Source organism: Chiloscyllium plagiosum, chromosome 24 (genome assembly GCF_004010195.1).
Source record: "Chiloscyllium plagiosum isolate BGI_BamShark_2017 chromosome 24, ASM401019v2, whole genome shotgun sequence".
NCBI lineage: Eukaryota > Metazoa > Chordata > Chondrichthyes > Orectolobiformes > Hemiscylliidae > Chiloscyllium > Chiloscyllium plagiosum.
In genome coordinates, this window is record NC_057733.1 from 52,507,216 (window position 1) to 52,526,636 (window position 19,421).

At 42.3% G+C, this 19,421-nt stretch overlaps 1 protein-coding gene across 6 annotated transcripts in view; it reads right to left on the reverse strand.

The window, feature by feature from the left end:
• wu:fj29h11 (protein NO VEIN) overlaps window positions 1-19,421 on the reverse strand; it is a 154,611-nt gene that overhangs the window by 40,346 nt on the left and 94,844 nt on the right. For all 6 annotated transcript variants that reach the window (XM_043715132.1, XM_043715131.1, XM_043715130.1 and 3 more), the window contains 11 exons: window positions 17,583-17,695; window positions 16,015-16,168; window positions 13,512-13,760; window positions 12,135-12,344; window positions 11,138-11,316; window positions 9,386-9,575; window positions 8,677-8,819; window positions 7,814-7,998; window positions 6,247-6,521; window positions 4,401-4,617; window positions 3,555-3,723 (listed from right to left, as the gene is read on the reverse strand). In XM_043715132.1, coding sequence (XP_043571067.1) covers window positions 3,555-3,723; window positions 4,401-4,617; window positions 6,247-6,521; window positions 7,814-7,998; window positions 8,677-8,819; window positions 9,386-9,575; window positions 11,138-11,316; window positions 12,135-12,344; window positions 13,512-13,760; window positions 16,015-16,168; window positions 17,583-17,695 — 2,084 coding nt within the window. The remainder of the gene's footprint in view (window positions 1-3,554; window positions 3,724-4,400; window positions 4,618-6,246; window positions 6,522-7,813; window positions 7,999-8,676; window positions 8,820-9,385; window positions 9,576-11,137; window positions 11,317-12,134; window positions 12,345-13,511; window positions 13,761-16,014; window positions 16,169-17,582; window positions 17,696-19,421) is intronic.

A 19,421-nucleotide genomic window follows, 5' to 3' on the forward strand; every position in this document is an offset into this window, starting at 1 on the left:
GAAACGTCGATTCTCCTGTTCCTTGGATGCTACCTGACCTGCTGCGCTTTTCCAGCAACACATTTTCAGTACCCTCTGAAGGGGCAGGTAACAGGAGGAGGCTTGTGGGGACAGGCGTGTTTGGAAACATTGACAGGGGAGATGCTTTGAACTGACACTCCACCCCTATCACCCAAACGCGGGGCAGATCAATTCCACCACCCTTGCCCCTCAACCCAGCAGACACACCCCTCTGTTTTACTAGTCAGGATAGCTGCCTTACCTGCTAACTACAGAGTTAATTCTGACAGTGATGCAGAGATGTCCTGAAGTGTTTCTTAACTGAGTACTCAAGAGCCTCAAAGTTGGGGTAAAAGAGGGAAGGGTTTCCCCTCCACAACATAATTCCCCCAAAGATGTCAATCTCCCAGGCACCAATCTGCCTGACTATCTGCCCCTTGTGTCACCCTCCCTAGATGGGACCTATCATTCATTTCTTCTATCAACCTCTCTCTTTACAGATGTTGCCCATCTCACTGAGTGGTTTCAGTATACACTAATTTCATTTCAGATTTCCATTTGCAATAATTTAGTTTTGGACTATTTCACATTGTATTTGTATGCCAGACCAGCAGAGCCACATTTATTGCTGATCCCTACTTGTCCTGAGAAAGCAATGGCTTGTTAAATGTATGTAGCTCAGACTGGATGGAGATCTGAGGCTCCTTTCCTGACTTTTTAATGACAATCTAGCAATTACTATCTCACAAAATCATTTTACGCTACAAGAACTCATGACCATCTACTTTCAAAGTCATTGTTTCCAACCCCCAATTCTCCCACCAATAGATCTCCAAACCAGGGCTCCTCACTCAAATGTTCCTGCTCCCAGATCTGACTCTTTACAACCCACACTAACAGTACCTGTCCCACCGACCCTTACCCTCTGTGATCCAGGTCTTTCCGATGACATGTCCTGATCTTTCTCTATTCATTTTCTACTCTACCTGATTCAGGGGTGGAGATGGTATGGGAGTTTTGTACTACTGGGTTGGTAATAGAGACACCCAGGTAACACTCTGAGGACCCGGTTTGAATCCCTGCATGGGGAACTGGTGGAATTTGGAATTTGAGTCTGAAATTAAAAGTCTACTATGTTTTTTAGGGAAGAAAACCCACTGTTTTTATCCACATGTGACACTAGATGCACAGCAATGTGGCCTCTGAAATGGCCTTGCAAGGCACTCTGTTGTGTAAAACTGGACAGGCCACCTGACACTGACCTTGGCACCAGAAAAGACAATGGCAGAAACAGCCCTGTCAATCCTGTGAAGTCCTCCTCACTAACATCTGGGGGCTAGCGCCAATACTGGGAGAGCTGTCAAACAACAGTCTGACATAGTCACACTTGTGGAATCATACCTGACAATGTCCCAGACACCCACCATCACCATCCCCGGAAATGTCCTGTCCCACTGGCAGGACAGGCTCAGCAGAGGTGGTGGCACAATGGGATACAGTTGGGAGGGAGGTGCCCGAGGAGTCTTTAACATTGACTCCGGACCACGCAGAGTCTCATTGCTTCAGGTTAAATATGGGCAAGGATACCTCCTGGTGATTACCGTTTACCATCCTCCCTTGGCTGATGACTGGGTACTCCTCTATGTTGAGCAACACTTGGAAAAAGCTCTGAGGATGGCAAGGACACAAATGTCCTCTGGGTGGGGGATTTCAATGTCCACCAACAAGAGTGGCTCAACAGCAGCACAACCGATCGAGCTGGTCAGGTCCTAAAAGACATCGCTGCTAGATTGGGTCTGCAGCAGGTGGTGAGGGAACCAACAAGAGGGAAAAACGTACTTGCCCTCATCCTCAATGATTTGCCAGCTGCAGATCTGTCCATGACAATATCATTAAGAGTGACCACCGCACAGTCCTTGTGGAGACAAGGTCCCACCTTCACATTGAGAATAACTTCCATCGTGTTGTGTGGCACTATCACTGTGCTACACGGGACAGACTTTAAACAGGTTTAGCAATGCTGGGCATCCATGAGACACTGTGGGCCATCAACAGAAGCAGAACTGTACTCCAACACAATCTGTAACCTCATGGCCCGGCATATCTCCCAATCAACCATTACCATCAAGCCAGGGGATCAACTCTGGTTCAGTTGAGAGTGCAGGAGGGCAGGCCAGGAGCAGCAGCAGGCACACCTGAAGATGAGGTGTCAACCTGGCGAAGCTGTCAAACAGGACTATGTACCTGCCAAACAGCATATGCAGAAAAGATCAATCCATTCCACAATCTACACATCAAATCTCCGCCTTATAATCCTGCCACATCCAGTCATGAATGTTGATGGACAATCAAACAATTCACCGGAGGAGGAGCCTCCACAAATATCTCCATCCTCAATGATGAGGATGTCCAAAGCATCAGTGCAAAATAAGCATTTAAAGCCATAGAGTCATAGACATGTACAGCATGGAAACAGACCCTTCGGTCCAACCTGTCCATGCTGACCAGATATTCCAACCCAATCTAGTCCCACCTGCCAGCACCCAGCCCATATCCCTCCAAACCCTTCCTATTCATATACCCATCCAAACGCCTCTTAAATGTTGCAATTGTACCAGCCTCCATCACATCCTTTGGCAGTTCATTCCATAGATGTACCACCCTGTGTGTGAAAAAGTTGCCCCTTAGGTCTCTTTTGTATCTTTCCCCTCTCACCCTAAACTTATGCCCTCTAGTTCTGGACTCCCTGACCCCAGGGAAAAGACTTTGTCTATTTATCCTATCCATGCCCCTCACAATTTTGTAAACCTCTATAAGGTCACCCCTCAGCCTCTGACGCTCCAGGGAAAACAGCCCCAGCTTGTTCAACCTCTCCCTGTAGCTCAAATCTTCCAACCGTGACAACATCCTTGTAAATCTTTTCTGAATCCTTTCAAGTTTCACAACATCTTTCCGATAGGAAGGAGACCAGAATTGCATGCAATATTCCAACAGTGGCCTTGGCACTATACGCACATATGCTCAGTAGCAGCAGTGTGCCCTATGTACAAGGTGCACTGCAAAAATTCACCAAGGCTCCTTTGATAGCACCTTCCAAACCTATAACCACTTCCATCTTGGTATTTTATGGCGGTTACATGGGAACACCAACACCTGCAAGTTCCTTTCACCATCCTGACTCGGAAATCTATCGCTGTTCCTTCACTGTCACAGAGTCACGATCCTGAATCTCCCTTCCTAATGGCATTGTGGGTACACCTACACTGAATGAACTGTAGATGCCAGCTCACTACCACCTTCCCAAGGGCAATAAGGGAAAGCAACAAATGTTGGCCCAACCAGCACACGCTGCATCCCACAAATATATAAAAAAAAGAGTGATAAGCCTGAAGCCTAAGATAAACAGCTTTGATCCTCACCTGTGGCTTGTTCCTAAACACTCCACAACCCTCCCCCCACCACACACACAATAATGGACATGCTCAAATTCCTTGGCCATAAAATTTAGAGAAAATGTGGTGAACATAAATTGTCATGCATGGTTTTAGACAAACCTTCTGAAATAGATCTTTCATATCGTCCCATTGATGGTAGAAAGGTGCAAGCAGATGAGGTCCATTTGTGTCCTCAGTTTGATATTTATATCGTTGGAACATTCTAGTTGGATCACTCCAAAACACATCCTTCAAATGGTAGAAATTTCCAGAACAAATCGGTTCAGTGCTTCAAAAGAAAGTTGACTATTTACTCCAAATTGCACAGCAGTTAATATCGCAAAAGAAAGTACAATCACTCACAAGCTGCCTCCCGCAAGGTCATTGACGAAGGGACTTTGAAGCAGGTCACCTGATCAAAACATCTTTCACAACCCAAGGAAGTCTTTGAAATGCTGTTTGCATTTCAAAATGCACCAATCAATATATTCACAGCAACTTTTCACCTGCTTAGTGATGAGGTAATCTTCCAACAATTTATTTTTGCTGAGAGACAGCTATTGCCCAGAACACGAAGAACTTCCTCCCAAATAGTGAAATGGGATCTTTTACACGTAGCTGAGAATTAGTGGGATTTTGAATCAACATCGTATCTGAAAGACAGCACCTTCAACAGCATCCCCCCGACCCCAAGCGAGTGCACATAAGTACACACACACAGCTGTAATCTCCTCTAACATGGAGTAACCTATGCGGGTCACCATGGATATTTCCAGTTGTGGCCAAGTGACTGGGAGAAGACAAGCAAAATCCAAACTGGAATGCAGTGCAATGTGAAAATTAAAGATAGCAACAGAAGCTTAATCTGAACAAAAGGCCCTCAGAATGCCAACATTTTAGCAACCTCCACATCCCCCTGGTAGTTTTACAAGGCACACATTTGAAAATCAATAGGGTTGTGGATACCTGCTGGGTACAAACACGGCTGGGAAATGTTTGAACAGTTCTGTCAGCTGACTCCCACTGCAGTTCCTTGCCAAGTAAGCGTAAACTCTGTGTATGTGCTCAGCTGATGTCTGAAATTCTGCACCTTCCAAATCACCAGATCCACTCGTAGGCGTCTTCACACACCACGATTTGAAGTGGTTGATCATCATGTCCACAGAAATGGAGGTCTTAATACCTGAGAAAAGTAGAGAATATTGAAACACTCCACAGGGCAGACAGCGTTATTACTGGAGCAGAAGAGCATCTTCTCTTTTTAAAAGAAAAACACTTAGTCATAACAATACATTTATACAGGCCATGTAAAACGGGGAAAAAAAACAGAAAATGCTGCATGTGTCCTGTTGAGAGAGAAACAGAGTTGACATTTCAGTTCACAGATCTGAAACATTAACTCTAGTTTTTCTCACTACAAATGTCACCAAAACTGAAGAATGTGTCTATCATTTTCTGTTTTTATTTGATTTGCAGCATCCACAACATGTTTGCCTTTGTAAAGTATGGATTAGGTTAGACAACATAATGAACGCTGCTCCATTGAAACAGAAATGATGTTAGATTCTATCCTGCAGGTCATAAAAGACAAAATCTGAAATTCAGATACTGTTTGCTGATTCTTCAAGAAATACAGGCCAAGTTATTAGCAATAATTTGCTGAATTGGCCCATCTGGTTATGTATTAAGGATCAAAGTTGGATAAGTTTGTCAGTATGATAAAGAACCATTGACATATGGATGTTGTACTATTTGAAAAGACCGAATGATTGTACTCTGACCGACAAACGTGAACCCTCCCCAATACTAGAATTACTACCAATGACCCAGTAAATCACTGCATTGCCGAAGATTTACACTAACCACTTACATCACACATCCTTTTCTTTTATTTTTCCTCCCCATGGGATGTAGGTGTTTTTGGCAAGTTCAACATTCGTTGCCCATCTTCGACTGAATTGAGTAGTTTGCTAGTGCCATTTCAGAGGGCTATAGACAGGCAACCACATTGCTGCGAATCACATGGAAACCCAACTAGATGAAGGCAGAAGACTTCCTTCCCTGAACGGTTTAACAATAATGTACGGTGGCTGTCGCTGTCACCATCAGAGATTTGGCTTTACATTTCGGATCTTTAACTGATTTTAAAAGCGACTTGCTGTCATGATGGGTTTTTAAAGCAACGCTCCCAGATTAGTTACCAGACTAGTCTAGTAACATTACCATATCACCAACAGAGTATCAACAGTAGACAGATTACCACAGTTCCCAATAGGTGCATTGGTACTTTAAGGGTGCTTTCAGGTTGGATGCGTATACAGTGAGCTTAGTTAACTGCACATTTAACAAGATGGTCAGATTATGCTGATGAATATTACTCTACTAGAAATTTGGGATGGTTTTGACTGGGACTTTCATTACAAGGGGAAAAGTGACAGCAGATATAGTCCCGTTGCTATATCGATTAAGGAATTCCATTCACTTAACCCCACAATTCCCATTTTACCAGTCTTAAACATGCTGGGTTTTGGGAGAGGCCAACTCATGGAATTGGTTGGAAATGCTAATCGCCCAACTATGCTCACCGTTAACACAAAAGTGTACTTTCCAACAAGAATACTGAACACTGATCAGGGACTTGAATCTTGGATGAGTTTCTGCTAATACCCCAGCTGAACCTCATCTAACACAAGTGGTTGATAACTTTTAATTTGCACCCATCAGTTACACACTAATCGATCAGAAAAGGTTGACCACAACCCCTTTTCAAAGATTCTAAATGGTTAGTCAAAGGTTTTTCATTTGCACTTACCAGTAAAAGCAGCAAACGTGCTCTTTTCAAGAAGATCGCAAGATACATAGCTGACGCGGTTGGCTAATAGTTCCATTAAATTGTTTGATCTCAGGTACACCTCACTAGGACGTAGATATGCTGTACAAAATCCTGCGCCATTCTCAGCTGGACTGTCGGTGGGTAACCATGACAGAGTTGCAAGATACATTGCAAAAGAAGAATGAATTTCGTTCTTTAGGATTTTATCCTGGCTGTTCAAGAGTCTAGCTGTGCAGTACTGAGACAACCTGCAACTGGAATAGAGAATTAACAGAAGTTAACTTTGAGAATATTGAAAATAGTTCACTGTGGAAGCCAGACATGTTCCTCCCCAGTAAGAATTACATTTAGATTAGATTAGTGTGGAAACAGTGTTTCCACAGTGTGGATACAGGCCCTTCAGCCCAACAAGTCCACGCCGACCCGTAACCCACCCAGACCCATTCTCCTACCCCTACACCTAACACTACGGGCAATTTAGCATGGTCAATTCACCTAACCTGCACATTTTTGGACTGTGGAAGGAAACCGGAGCACCCGGAGGAAACCCACGCAAACAAGGGAGAATGTGCAAACTCCACACAGTCAGTCGCTTGAGGCGGGAATTGAACCCGGGTCTGCTGGCGCTGTGAGACAACAGTGTTAACCACCGTGCCGACCACTGAAGAAAAGAGATTCTTATTCCTCTCTTAAGCCTTATGCAACAGCCTGACTGTTCATTAGAACTTCCATGAAAACATAAGGAAAAAAACAGAGACTTCACAGGATAGCAGGTGATAACAGATGAGAAACTCCCACTACCCTGTATATACATTATCGCGATGAATGTTCTTATTCATCAACTTTATTCATACTAAGTGGAACTTGTTACATGAACAGATGAGGCAAATATTTTCAATGTATTTACAGGGAAGTGAGATCACTGCATGAGGGGAAAAAAGAGAAAGTTTGATGGGGTTACATTAAAAGGAGCAGAACAAAGTCTACAGCCTGTTTCAGGGCCTCAGGCTCAATGCAATGATGTATTGCCTGAGTTAAAGTACAAATGATTTCTGATTTTGGCATAGAAATGTAACTCCAGTCCTCAGCGGTTTAGCACAGAATGTTCACAGCAGCAGGAGGAGCAGAGTGTGTTACCCTTGTGACTCTATAATGCAAGAAATGACTGGCTCCAGCCAGGCATTGAGGAGAAGGAATTCCCAAAGAAGGGTGACACAATTTGCCTTGGCATTTCACGCCAGCCCTTCGACAGGAAACAGGTTAGGAACTGAAAGACAGCAGAAGCAAAAACAGAAATTGCTGGAAATGCTCAGCAGGTCTGGCAGCATCTATGGACAGAAATCAAAGTTAATGTTGTGAGTCCAGTGACCCTTCCTCAGAACCTGTTGTTTGCTCAACGTCCTACAACCTTGGGTGGGATAAAGGAGGAAGAGAAAAAGAGGAGAAAGGAGGAAGCAAGCAATGCGGGGAGGAGGAAAGAAGTCAATTTTAAAAAGAAATCTAAGTTTGATTTAAATATAAGGCAAATCACACACAGTTAACTTACCCAGAGTCCCAGTTTCTGTCAAAAAGTTTGAGCAGGTTTATCCTCTGTTGGAATTTCATTTGATCAGACAGAACCTCTGTAGTCAAGAGGGTGTGAAGCTCCTCACAGACATAATCTTCCACAATATATGTATTATCTGCTGTGCTGGGCCACAATTCACAGATTTGTGCCCATGGGCTAGATACCTACAAACACGTAAAAGAAAAATTACTTCAGCTGGAAATTTATAAAATCCATCAACATAACGCAACTTTAGCCTACATTGCTGATAAGAATCCATTTTCCCAGCTCTTCATTGTAAAGATACTCAGGCCCCTTGCCTGTCAGTGCTACAGTTCAGGGGCCAGGACTGGGACCACCCAGGAGAAAATGAGGACTGCAGATGCTGGAGATCAGAGTCGAGAGAGTGGTGCTGGAAAAGCACAGCAGGTCAGGCAGCATCCGAGGAGCAGGAGAATCGACGTTTCGGGTATAAGCCCTTCATCAGGATGTCAGATAAAATTCAAGTCGAGTCTCCTGCTCCTCGGATGCTGACTGACCTGCTGTGCTTTTCCAGCCCCACACTCCCGACTGGGACAAACCAGTCAATATATCACCAGGAAACAGCTTTACCTACTCAGTCATCAAGGGAAAGCTGACGAAGATTGCAAAGGGGTAGCGACTCACAAACAAAAGCAGCAGCAGTCAAAATGGACTGGGTGGGATGAAGAGAAGTGAGAAGTGGTTTGTGTGGAGCTCAAACATTGTCACAGATCAAATGGGCTGAACAGCCTGTTTCTGTAAATACACACTGTGTATGTAAACTCTGTCAAGTTTGGGTACATACCACAATTAAAATAAGATTAATAATAAGTTTAACTAACCAGTTCCTGTTTTGTAAAGGTACGTTTTTTCTTTTGAAAAACAAACAAATCCTGAACACCAAGGGAACTGAAATACATCCTCCATCCTTCAGAATCATTATCTGTCCGCAGGTAGCATGAGTCCAATAGTACCCAGTCAACACCTGAACATGCAAAAATATAATTACAACACATTGTAGAAACAAGAGTTTTATGTTAACTTGTCACCACCCCTCACACTGTACAGATTTTGTTTAATGTTAAATAATGTCTCAAGAGATTTGTGCCCTATTGGAGTTCCATTGTAATCCCCAATGAGCTGGGCTGGTTTTGTAGCAGCATTGTCAGATACTGACCACAAGGAGGCACCAAGCACCTCTTCATGCTGGGAAAAGGAGAGAAAGCAATTCCACCTCTCTGCTGCTAGCATAGACAACCACTTCATAAGTCACCTGCCTGTCTCCCCTAGACAGACTAGAGGCAGCAAACAGACCACACAAGGGAGACAGAAATGCATCGATTATATGAAAGATTCATTTATAATGTACTCAGCGCTAAGCCTAACAAGTCAAATTCACTGTTAACCAACACTGAATACAGAATTTATTTTATTATTCTATCTGACAGTTCAGAATCAACCTTGCGTAATGGCACTTATTTGCTGTAACACATCCCAGTATCTAATATCTATTTATTGTCCCCATTCCCACCTCCCCAACTTTGTTTTTACCTGGAAGGTCCACCGGTAAATTAATGGCATTCTTGTAGTTACATGTAAAGTTGACATTAACGTGTACTGGACAGACAAAGCCCTTGTTGGTAAGCACTGGAATGTAGGGTCTAAACTGCTGTAGCTCATTATCCTGACAGTGCATTTTGAGGAAGATGCTGTAGCTGACCACAACACCTTGAGACTTCTCCTGGAAAAAGTCAATGATAGAGAGGGGAGGAGAAAAAAAATACATAAAGTGAACAATCTGGAGGTTAAAACCAACATCAGATTTTGGGGCCAATAACATCAAAATGACATTCACCCCATTTCAGTAAAGATATACACTGTGTGAAAACATCCCTCATGCCCCAATGATCAATCATCCAAATTACTGTCAAATTACTGTCAAAATTACATCCAAATTACTGTCAAACTAAATTACTGTCATGATTTAGTTTGTTTCCAAGAGTATTAAAACAACATACTTAGCAGCACCTTTCAGGTAATAATTAATTGCTTCACAAAGAGCTTAGAAAGGAAATCCAAAACAATGACCACCAATGTGACCAAACTCAGGAGTTACTCAAAAGACCAGAACTGGAGGAGCAGAGTTATCGGAGGGCTACAGATATAGGGAGGGGTGAGATCATAGGTTAATGTGAAATAAGGTTATTTTAAAATTGAGATGTTGCTTAGGGAGCCAAAATAGGTCAACAAGGTTTGGATACCAGCATCAAACGCTTTTGTGGAGTTTGAGTTTCTGGGAGGAGAAAGTGAGGTCTGCAGATGCTGGAGATCAGAGCTGAAAATGTGTTGCTGGAAAAGCGCAGCAGGTCAGGCAGCATCCAGGGAACAGGAGAATCGACGTTTCGGGCATATGCCTTTCTTCAGGAATGAGGAAAGTTTGTCCAGCAGGCTAAGATAAAAGGTAGGGAGGAGGGCTCCAGCAGGCTAAGATAAAAGGTAGGGAGGAGGGCTTCCAGCAGGCTAAGATAAAAGGTAGGGAGGAGGCTTCCAGCAGGCTAAGATAAAAGGTATCTTAGCCTGCTGGACAAACTTTCCTCATTCCTGAAGAAGGGCTTATGCCTGAAACGTCGATTCTTGAGTTTCTGGGAGGTGAGGCTGGCCATGGCTGTAATTGAAAAGCCAGGTCCAGAGGTATCAAAAATCTGGATGTAGGTGCACCAAGACAGGGAAGACTTGGGTCATATCACAGAGGTGAAATTAGGCAGCCTTGGGATGAGACAATATATAGTCAGAATCATATCTTGGAGTCAAACACGATACCTAATGTGTTAACAGGATTTTTCAGCTTCACAGAGGTGCCAAGGACTCAGCTCATGGTGGAGCAGAAGACAATGGTTAGCATTGCTGCCTCACAGCACCAGGAACCCGGGTTCGATTCCAACCTCGGGCGACTATCTGCGTGGGGTTTGCACTTTCTCTCCGTGTCTGCGTGGGTTTGCTCCAGGGGCTCTGGTTTCCTCCCAGAGTCGAAAGATGTGTAGGTTAGCTGGATTGGCCATGCTAAATAGCCGATAGTGTCCAGGGATGTGCAGGCGAGGTGGGTTAGCCATGGGGAATGCAGGGTTACAGGATGGTGGGTGTTTTAATGGGATGCTCTTCAGAGGGTCGGTGTGGACTTGATGGGCCAAATGGCCTGCTTCCACACTGTATGGATTCAAGGTTCTACATTCAGTGATGAAAATATGACTCGCACAGCAGACACTTCTGCACTAAATGTGACAGCGTTGAATTGGAAAAGTTTACCTTCCATTTTTGCTCCTTCAAGGTGGGTAGAATGTACTCGAACATGACTTTGTCTGGTTTAAGATAATAAACATCCATCCTTTCCAGAAGTTTGCGAATCTGCGAGTTACCCAAATTGTCAAGGCAGGTAAGCACATTGGGATGGATGGTCTTTAGATCCCGATATAGCTCCTGAATACCTAATTAGAAAAACAGAGAGCTGTGATTAAGATCAATTTTAAATTACAGACCATCTCAAAAGGAATCCACAGTAATACAGAGAAGACAGGGATCGGTGATTCTGAACCTACAACCCAACCTTACTTTAAAAGCTGTTGCCAAGTTTAAATGCACTCTCAGCCCTGGGAAAACAGGATTTAGTATCCTCAGGAGAAAGTGAGGGCTGCAGATGCTGGGGATCAGCGCTTAAAAATGTGTTGCTGGAAAAGCGTAGCAGGCCAGGCAGCATCCAAGGAGCAGGAGCATCGACGTTTCGGGCATGAGCCCTTCTTCAGGAATGAGGAGGGTGTGCCTCAGTTTGGTAGTTCTAGGGCTGTAACAATGATAGTACCATACTAGGCACTTCGGCACAAGGAGAAGTTGGCTGACAGCCAATAAATTCCAAAATACACCTCAGCCTCCTTTTAAGAGGATAGGTAGCCTGCTATTAAGCTGATGGCAAGGGCCAACAGAATATGTTCTGCATTTAGCAGACGCCGTTTGAAGTGGAGCAGCAGAACAGCAGAGATGCTCAGGCTTAGCAGGAAGGGGACAAGGACAACAATTAACCCTTTACTGTGCTCGGTACCCTGCATCAAACAGTTAACTAATGGGGGTCACCCATCCCATCAAACCACTCTGGAGTCCTTTGCTATGGCATGGGCAGGAGTGGATTGAGGGAAATTGCAAACAGCAGCAGAACAAAGTCTTGGTAAAACCGAGCTCTCTAAAATGATACTCCATTAAGCCATGTCTTGGCATTAGATCTTTAATTTGGAGCAACACAAGCCATCCTCACCTTGCACGCGGTTTACAAATTGTTCATTCTCTTCATCGTAAAGAGGGAAAAATATGGCTTGACCTTTGAGTGACACCATCCTTCCATCAGCAAGAGGAATGATTGGAACTGATTTCAGATCATCCAAGAGTTGTTCAGTGTTCCCATATTCTTGATCGAGGCTGCGATAGTTACACACCAGCAATTTTGCAATCTTTTTCATGTCATCATCTGATCAATGAATTGTAAAAGAAAAATTTAAATCTGAAGTAAAATCAGAGTCAAAATTTACATTCTTCCACCCTCCCAAAACCTGATTTCATCCCACATCAGGGAAGAGGAAAACAGCAACTTTATATAATCGAGCTACTTCTAAACTTCTTAATTCTTCCCCTTTGAATTTTACAGAACCTTGAAGCTAAGGAGCTTCTTAGATTCCCCAATGAAATTTATTTTCCTCAAAAAATAGCCATAAGTTCAACACATTTAAATTTTCTGAACTTTACTTCCCAAATGTGAAAACTTGCTGGTGGCCTGCACTTGGGTCTTGGCTTTTCACAATGCCAAGAGGATACGTGACTTGTTTCGTTAGATTTGTACAGCTTATGTGAATGAGCTAATTAAATACAATAACCATGGTAAACTATCCAGTCAAGTCCACAGAGAAACCCTTGTGTCCAAGTACTTTATGTTTTTTTAAAAGTAACTGGCAATTTATGTAAAAAGTACAAATTTCCACAAGTTATAAAACTATAGAATCATCATAATATTTTTGGTCAGTAACAGAATTTTCTCAAATCAGTGACAAAAGAGTTCAGCACATCCAGGATCATCAAAGTTGATAAAGATTCCACATTTTTCTTTAATCATTCACTGGGGCCAGCGTCTGTACCACATCCCTAACTGCCCTTCAGCTCAGAGGACAGTTAAGAGTCAACTACATTGCTGATAACCTAGAGTCACATAGAGGCCAGGGCTGGTAAGGGCAGTGGATATCCTTCTCCAAATAGACATTAATGGACCAGATGGGTTTTTCTTATACAACAACTAATGGTGTCATGCCACCATTACTGAACTTAGCTTTACATTCCACATTTATTTCAGTGAATTTTTTTTCTCTAGAACACAAAGGTGCTGGCTGGCATTCCCTCCAGACATACACCTTTGACCACAGATCCGTTGCAATGTGTCTGTGGAAGCATGGAAAAGTACCTGAGGTGCATGCCGCAAAGCATCTCAGCAAACTGAAGGCAGCCTGAAAATGTCAGTAATTCGCTACCATGCTGTGATTTGCTAGTTGATATTAAATATAGTACAATGCACTATTGTTTTGGAGCTACAACTTCTGAGTAACTTGTGAAAATATAGCGCAACTAATAAAAAGGACAGGTTTATTACCATCGAAAGCAGAGTTAGTCTGTGTTAGTTCCTTTGCAATGGCTTTGGTGACTGCAATAATATCAGCACTGCTGAGTTTGTGTATCCCCAGGGCAGAGACCAGGGCAGGGTTGAGTGCAGACTGAAGCACTGGGTTCAGGTAAGCCAGATTCAGGTGTTTCTGAAGGAGCTCTGGGGTGATCACTTCTCGTACCAAGGCATCATGTGTTATAGCCGTTTGAGAAGGTAATCTGTATTCAATCTTGCCATCTGCAACGACAAAAATGGAGACACGGTTAACTTAACGACTACAGAGAGTGGCAAGCAGCCAGTCACTGGTTCCCCAAACCATGTAATGTTTGTCATGAACCCTCTTGTATAGGTTTACAAGTGATGTTTTATATCTACCCATTAAGCATTAGGAATTAATTTCAGATTGAAGACAGTGCCTTTATTAATAACATTAAATCAATAAGAAATGGATAAATCAGGGAACCACAATGGATCTCATGTTGCCTGTAAGAACTGTTTACAACTGTTCCTAGTTTCTAATTATCGAGTGTGGGAGGGAAACAGGAGGGAGGAGGGTTGGAAAAAGAAATGGCTTCCATTAGCTGCAAAGTGAACTTTGATCTAGATAGTGTGCTCTGGTTTGCAGGATATTAACAAATCCATCAGTCCTAAAATCAAACATTTAAACAAGTCGGGCTGGACAGACAGGCTGAACAGTGACAAATGGAATTCAATGAAAAGTGCGAGGTGATGCATTTAAGGAGGATTAACAAGGCAAGGGAGTACACGATAAATGGCTGGACCCTAGGAAGGACAGAGGATCAGAGAGACCTTGCTCTGCATATCCATAAATCCTTTAAAGTAGGGAGGCAGGAGGATGAAGGTGGTTAAAGCAGCAATGGGATGCTTACCTTTGTTAATCAGGGTATTGAATACAAGAGTGAACAAATTATAATGGAGCTGTACAGAACATCAGTTAGGCCACAGCTGAAGTACAATGTGCAGTCTGGTAACCATGTGACCATTGTCCCATACCACCATAGTCCTATTCTCCCATTAGTGGGAGACGGCTGGTGGTGATTTAACCTCAAGAGTCACCACAACTCAGGCAGGGAGTGAGCATGAGAAGGCAGGACTTTGTGATAATCTCGTGGTTGCCACACATTAGGAAGGATGTGACTACACTGCAGGGATGCAGAGGAGATTCACCACCATGTTCCATGGACCGGAGTGATTCGGCTATGAAGTGAGACTGGATAGGCTGGGAACTAAAACAGAATCTGCTGGTGAAACTCAGTAGGTCCAGCAGCATCTGCGGAGAGAAAACAGAGTCAATGTTTCCAGTCTAGTGGCACTTCTTCAGAACTGTTCTGACAAACCCATTTCTGATGCAGACTCACTGGAAGCGTTAACTCTGTTTTCTCTCCTCGGATACTGCCAGACCTGCTGAATTTCTCCAGTTATTTCTACTTTATTTCAGATTTCCATCATCCGCAATTCTTTGTTTTATTCTAAATAAACTAGAGTTGTTTCCCTTTGAGCAGGGAAGGCTGAAGGTCAACTGATGGAGGTACACAAAGTTCTGAGGGACGTAGACAGGGTAGATAGGGAGAAACATTTCCCCTTAGTATATGTATCAACAATCACGGGGAACAGTTTTAAGTTAAGGGGCAGGAGGTTTAGAGGGGATTTGAGGGCAAAATATTTTCACCCAGAATGTGTCTGGGTATCTGGAATTCACTGCCTGAAAGTGGTAGAAGCAGGAACTCTCAAGATAATTAAGAATGTGGGCGGCACGGTGGCACAGTGGTTAGCACTGCTGCCTCACAGCGTCAGAGACCCGGGTTCAATTCCCGCCTCAGGCGACGGACTGTGTGGAGTTTGCACATTCTCCCCGTGTCTGCGTGGGTTTCCTCCGGGTGCTCCGGTTTCCTCCCACCATCCAAAGATGTGCAGGGTCAGGTGAATTGGCCACGCTAAATTGCCCATAGTGTTAGGTAAGGGGTAAATGTAGGGGTATGGGTGGGTTTCGCTTTGGCGGGTCGGTGTGGACTTGTTGGGCCAAAGGGCCTGTTTCCACACTGTAATCTAATCTAAATCTAAAAATCTAAAAACCATTCTGATGAGCACTTTGTAATGGCACAGTATACAAGGCTATACTCAAGTGCTGGAAATGGCAGCAGAATAGATGGATATTTGGTGACTGGCACCAACACAATGGGCTGAAGGGCCTCTTTTCATGCTGTAAAAGCTCCGACTCTGAAGGATTTTCTAGAAAACAGCATTGCTATTTGTACCTGAGCTCTTTTCATCTTTCAAGTGTATTTATTCCAAATGTGGCATGAAGCGATATTTTTAATCCATTTCAGTCAGTTCACAGGGATCAGCTGCACAAATTAATTTTAAAAACCACTATTCAATCACACCATTTCCATGGGAAGCTCTCCTTGAATCTTAATAAGGTATTAATTCAACGTACAGACTGAATATATGCATGAAGAAATCTTCCTACCTTTGTTTTCTATTGTGGGTAAACAGGTCTGTGCTTTAAGGAGCTGAATAATCTGCCCGGCAACAGGTTGAAAGAAATCTAAAATCTCATCTGGTAGTGGAAGAAACTGCAGAAAATGGCAGAGACCTTCTAGTCCTTTAAAATTCGGATGGTTCTGTTTAGAACATTAACAAAAAATGGTGTAACCACATTGGAACCATCTAAGTTACCAGCAGAAATAAAATAAAAATCTCCCTGCGAATACGTATACAATATACTTTACGACACATGAATCAATATAACATCAGCCGTTTAAAAGAATACACATTTAAATCCCAAATACTTTCATTCATTAGCCCAAGGGCAGATCCACAAACACACCTAGAATCACCAAATCAAGTGAAATCCTTCTTAATCTGAAGATACCGCCTTACAGAATCACACAACATTATGGGACTGAGGGAGGCCATTCAGCCCACTATGTCTGCACACGATCTCTCAGTATTTAACTCAGTGCCAATTTCCTGGTTTTTAAAATAGAAACATCAAATGCCCTCTTGAATATCTCAATTGAACACGCCAAAGGTTTCTCACCTTTTACAAAACAATTTCACTCATTGATTTTTCTTTGCAGGCTTGCACTTACAAAACTATACTGTGAGTTAATTTTAAAATATACCAAAATCAAAAATGATGTGACATTTTGTATAAAGGCATGATGAGAGATATAAATGTGCTTTAAGAAGTAATTGTATCTCAGTTTTAATTCATAAAGATTTAATTAATAAAAAATTGATATATCTGAGTATTCAAGAGGAAGTGAGTCAGATTTGAGTTTCCTTGTTAGTGCTCAATGTCAGTATCAGTTCAGGTAACATGTGTCTTCAGTTGTGCTTAACCAGGATAACATGATATTTCACAGCAGCCATATTTGTGGCTACTCTTGGCTACATCCAATTCGTGTGTGATTATGACAATCACTCCTGGGATAGAGAATCATACACAGTACTACTCCAGAAACTAAACAACAAAACATAAGTGGTACCATGGGAGTGCTGTGCTGTCAAATGTGCTGCCTTTCAGATGAGATAATGGACCAAGAGCATGTCTACACACAGTTGGGTGATGCAAAAGATTCAATTGCATGAAGAGCAACGAACTTCCTCCTGAGTCTTGGGTCAAGAGTTAACTCTCAAACAACATCAGTATATTATCTGGTCATTATCACATGGTTGTGAATTTGCATAGAACCCTTCCAGAGAGTACATTACAGGTTATGAAATATCTTTGGGATGTCATGGAAGTTTCAGAAAGTGGATATAAGTGTAAAGTCTTTTTTTGCATTGAATTTTATGACTACAAAAAAAAACTAGACTTATACTAAACAAACACCACGTAGCCTGTCCCCCTATAAAGGCATTGGACTAGTCGCCTGTCCCCCTATAAAGGCATTGGACTAGTTTGGGCTAACTCAAACCTAGTACCATGAGTTACTATTTATTATCAATATAAAGTTCATCAGTTCCAAATTTCAACATTTTAAGTCTAAACACTACGTCATTTAAAAAACCAAAAAATTCAGTAATTACTTTGAATGTTTCCATCGCTTCCAGAAACAGCTGTGGGATTTCACAACGCAGCCACTGATTCCACAAACTGTCACGGTCAATATCTTCACGGGAGGAAGGAATATCAAAGTCACCTGGGATAAAGAAAGAGAAAGATTTTTCAAAGTTTTAAAAATCGTACAAGGCCAAGCAATAGAAATTGGTGGAGCCAGTCACACTGTAGTCTCCAATCTGAAATCATTGATCACTCTGAATGATGAGATGGTCCCTCTTAGTTATGCAGACTGTGGCCAAGTTGGTCGCCTTTAGTAATTCACATCAGGCTACATGCACTTTAACAGACAGGATGCACAAAACAGAAAGAAAACTGGTCACATTAAGATAATGGTAAGTTATTCATTTTAGAAAAAAAGTATATTTTCTCTCCTCACCACCCTCAGCCTCCTGTATCACACTACAGCTAACCAGCCAGGCATAATACAAGCAGTACCTGAAAATAACCTAAAAACAACTCTGTCTCTAAGGCAGCTTGGAGTGGTCTAGGTTTCTCCATTGTGGAAACCAGTTTGGTATTACACACAATGTACCAACTCTAAACACTAGCTTTAAAATAACTGATCAAAATCTAATCTAATTTGGAATTATAAACATTCTGTACTTGGTTATTAAAATAATTTTTGGTTTATCTACTTGCATTTAGAAATAGAAACACCAATGTTTATGGAGTTGTTTAGGGATCAGTGATTTACAATCAATTTATGAGGATTCTCAATCCCAAAACTTTCTTTTTTGAGGCATTCCTTTGCAATCTTGGAAAATTGTCTCTTAAAATGTTCATTTCTGATGAAGGGCTTTTGCCTGAAACATCTATTTTCCTGCTCCTCAGACGCTGCCTGACCTGCTGTGCTTTTCCAGCACCACTCTAATCTAGACTCTGATCTCCAGCATCTGCACTCCTCACTTTTGCCTCTTAAAATGTACTGTCAATGATGCTATTATAGTTAATACTAGTTCAATCTGGGCATAGATTTATTTCACTGATTCAATCTCTATACACAGATATCACTTGAACCTGTCCTGCTGTTTCCTTCTCAACATTAGCAACAGTTAAAGATTTCACACCAATCACTGAAGGAATGTCTCAGGTGGTTACACAAAGTCAGATCACAGTTTCAGGACTTGAAAACAGTCTAGGCTGGAACCTCAATGCATTACTGAAACAATGCTGCATTATTGGAGATGGTAGATATTGATGAGATGTTAAATTGATCAGCTGAACATAAAGTATCTCATGACATGCTGGAGAAGCAGTAGGGGAATTATCCTGGCTAAGTCCCCCTGCACTGAAAACAGATTAATCAAGCATTCAGCTCACTAGCTACTTGAATTCTGGATGTGTATAACAGTGATAGCATCTCAGATGTAACTCACTGGCTGGGAAGTACTTGTGTATTACCCGTTAAAAGATTTTGTAAGCAAAAATGATTTAATTCTTTCCAAGCCACTTGCAAATGTAACCTGTCAGGGCTTTTTAAATGTGTTCCCTAGAGACAGATTACAATATTGTGCTCACTTTTCCTGTAAGATAGACCTACAATAGAATTCAAATCTGGATTTGTATAAGCCAGTTTGAGACTTTAAAGATGTATCGATAAATTCACCAAGCCTTCACTCCTGACGAGGAGGTCTGATAGTGATATCTGGTCGGCATGGATGAGTTGAACCAAAGGGTCTGTTTCCATTTCTATGACTTTATGAATGAAGATCAAAAATAGGGCTGTCAAACTAAAGTCTCTCCCTTGATTTGGAATCTCTTTGAGTGTAGTATCAATGAATTTGCTCTATAAATTCTGTGGCATC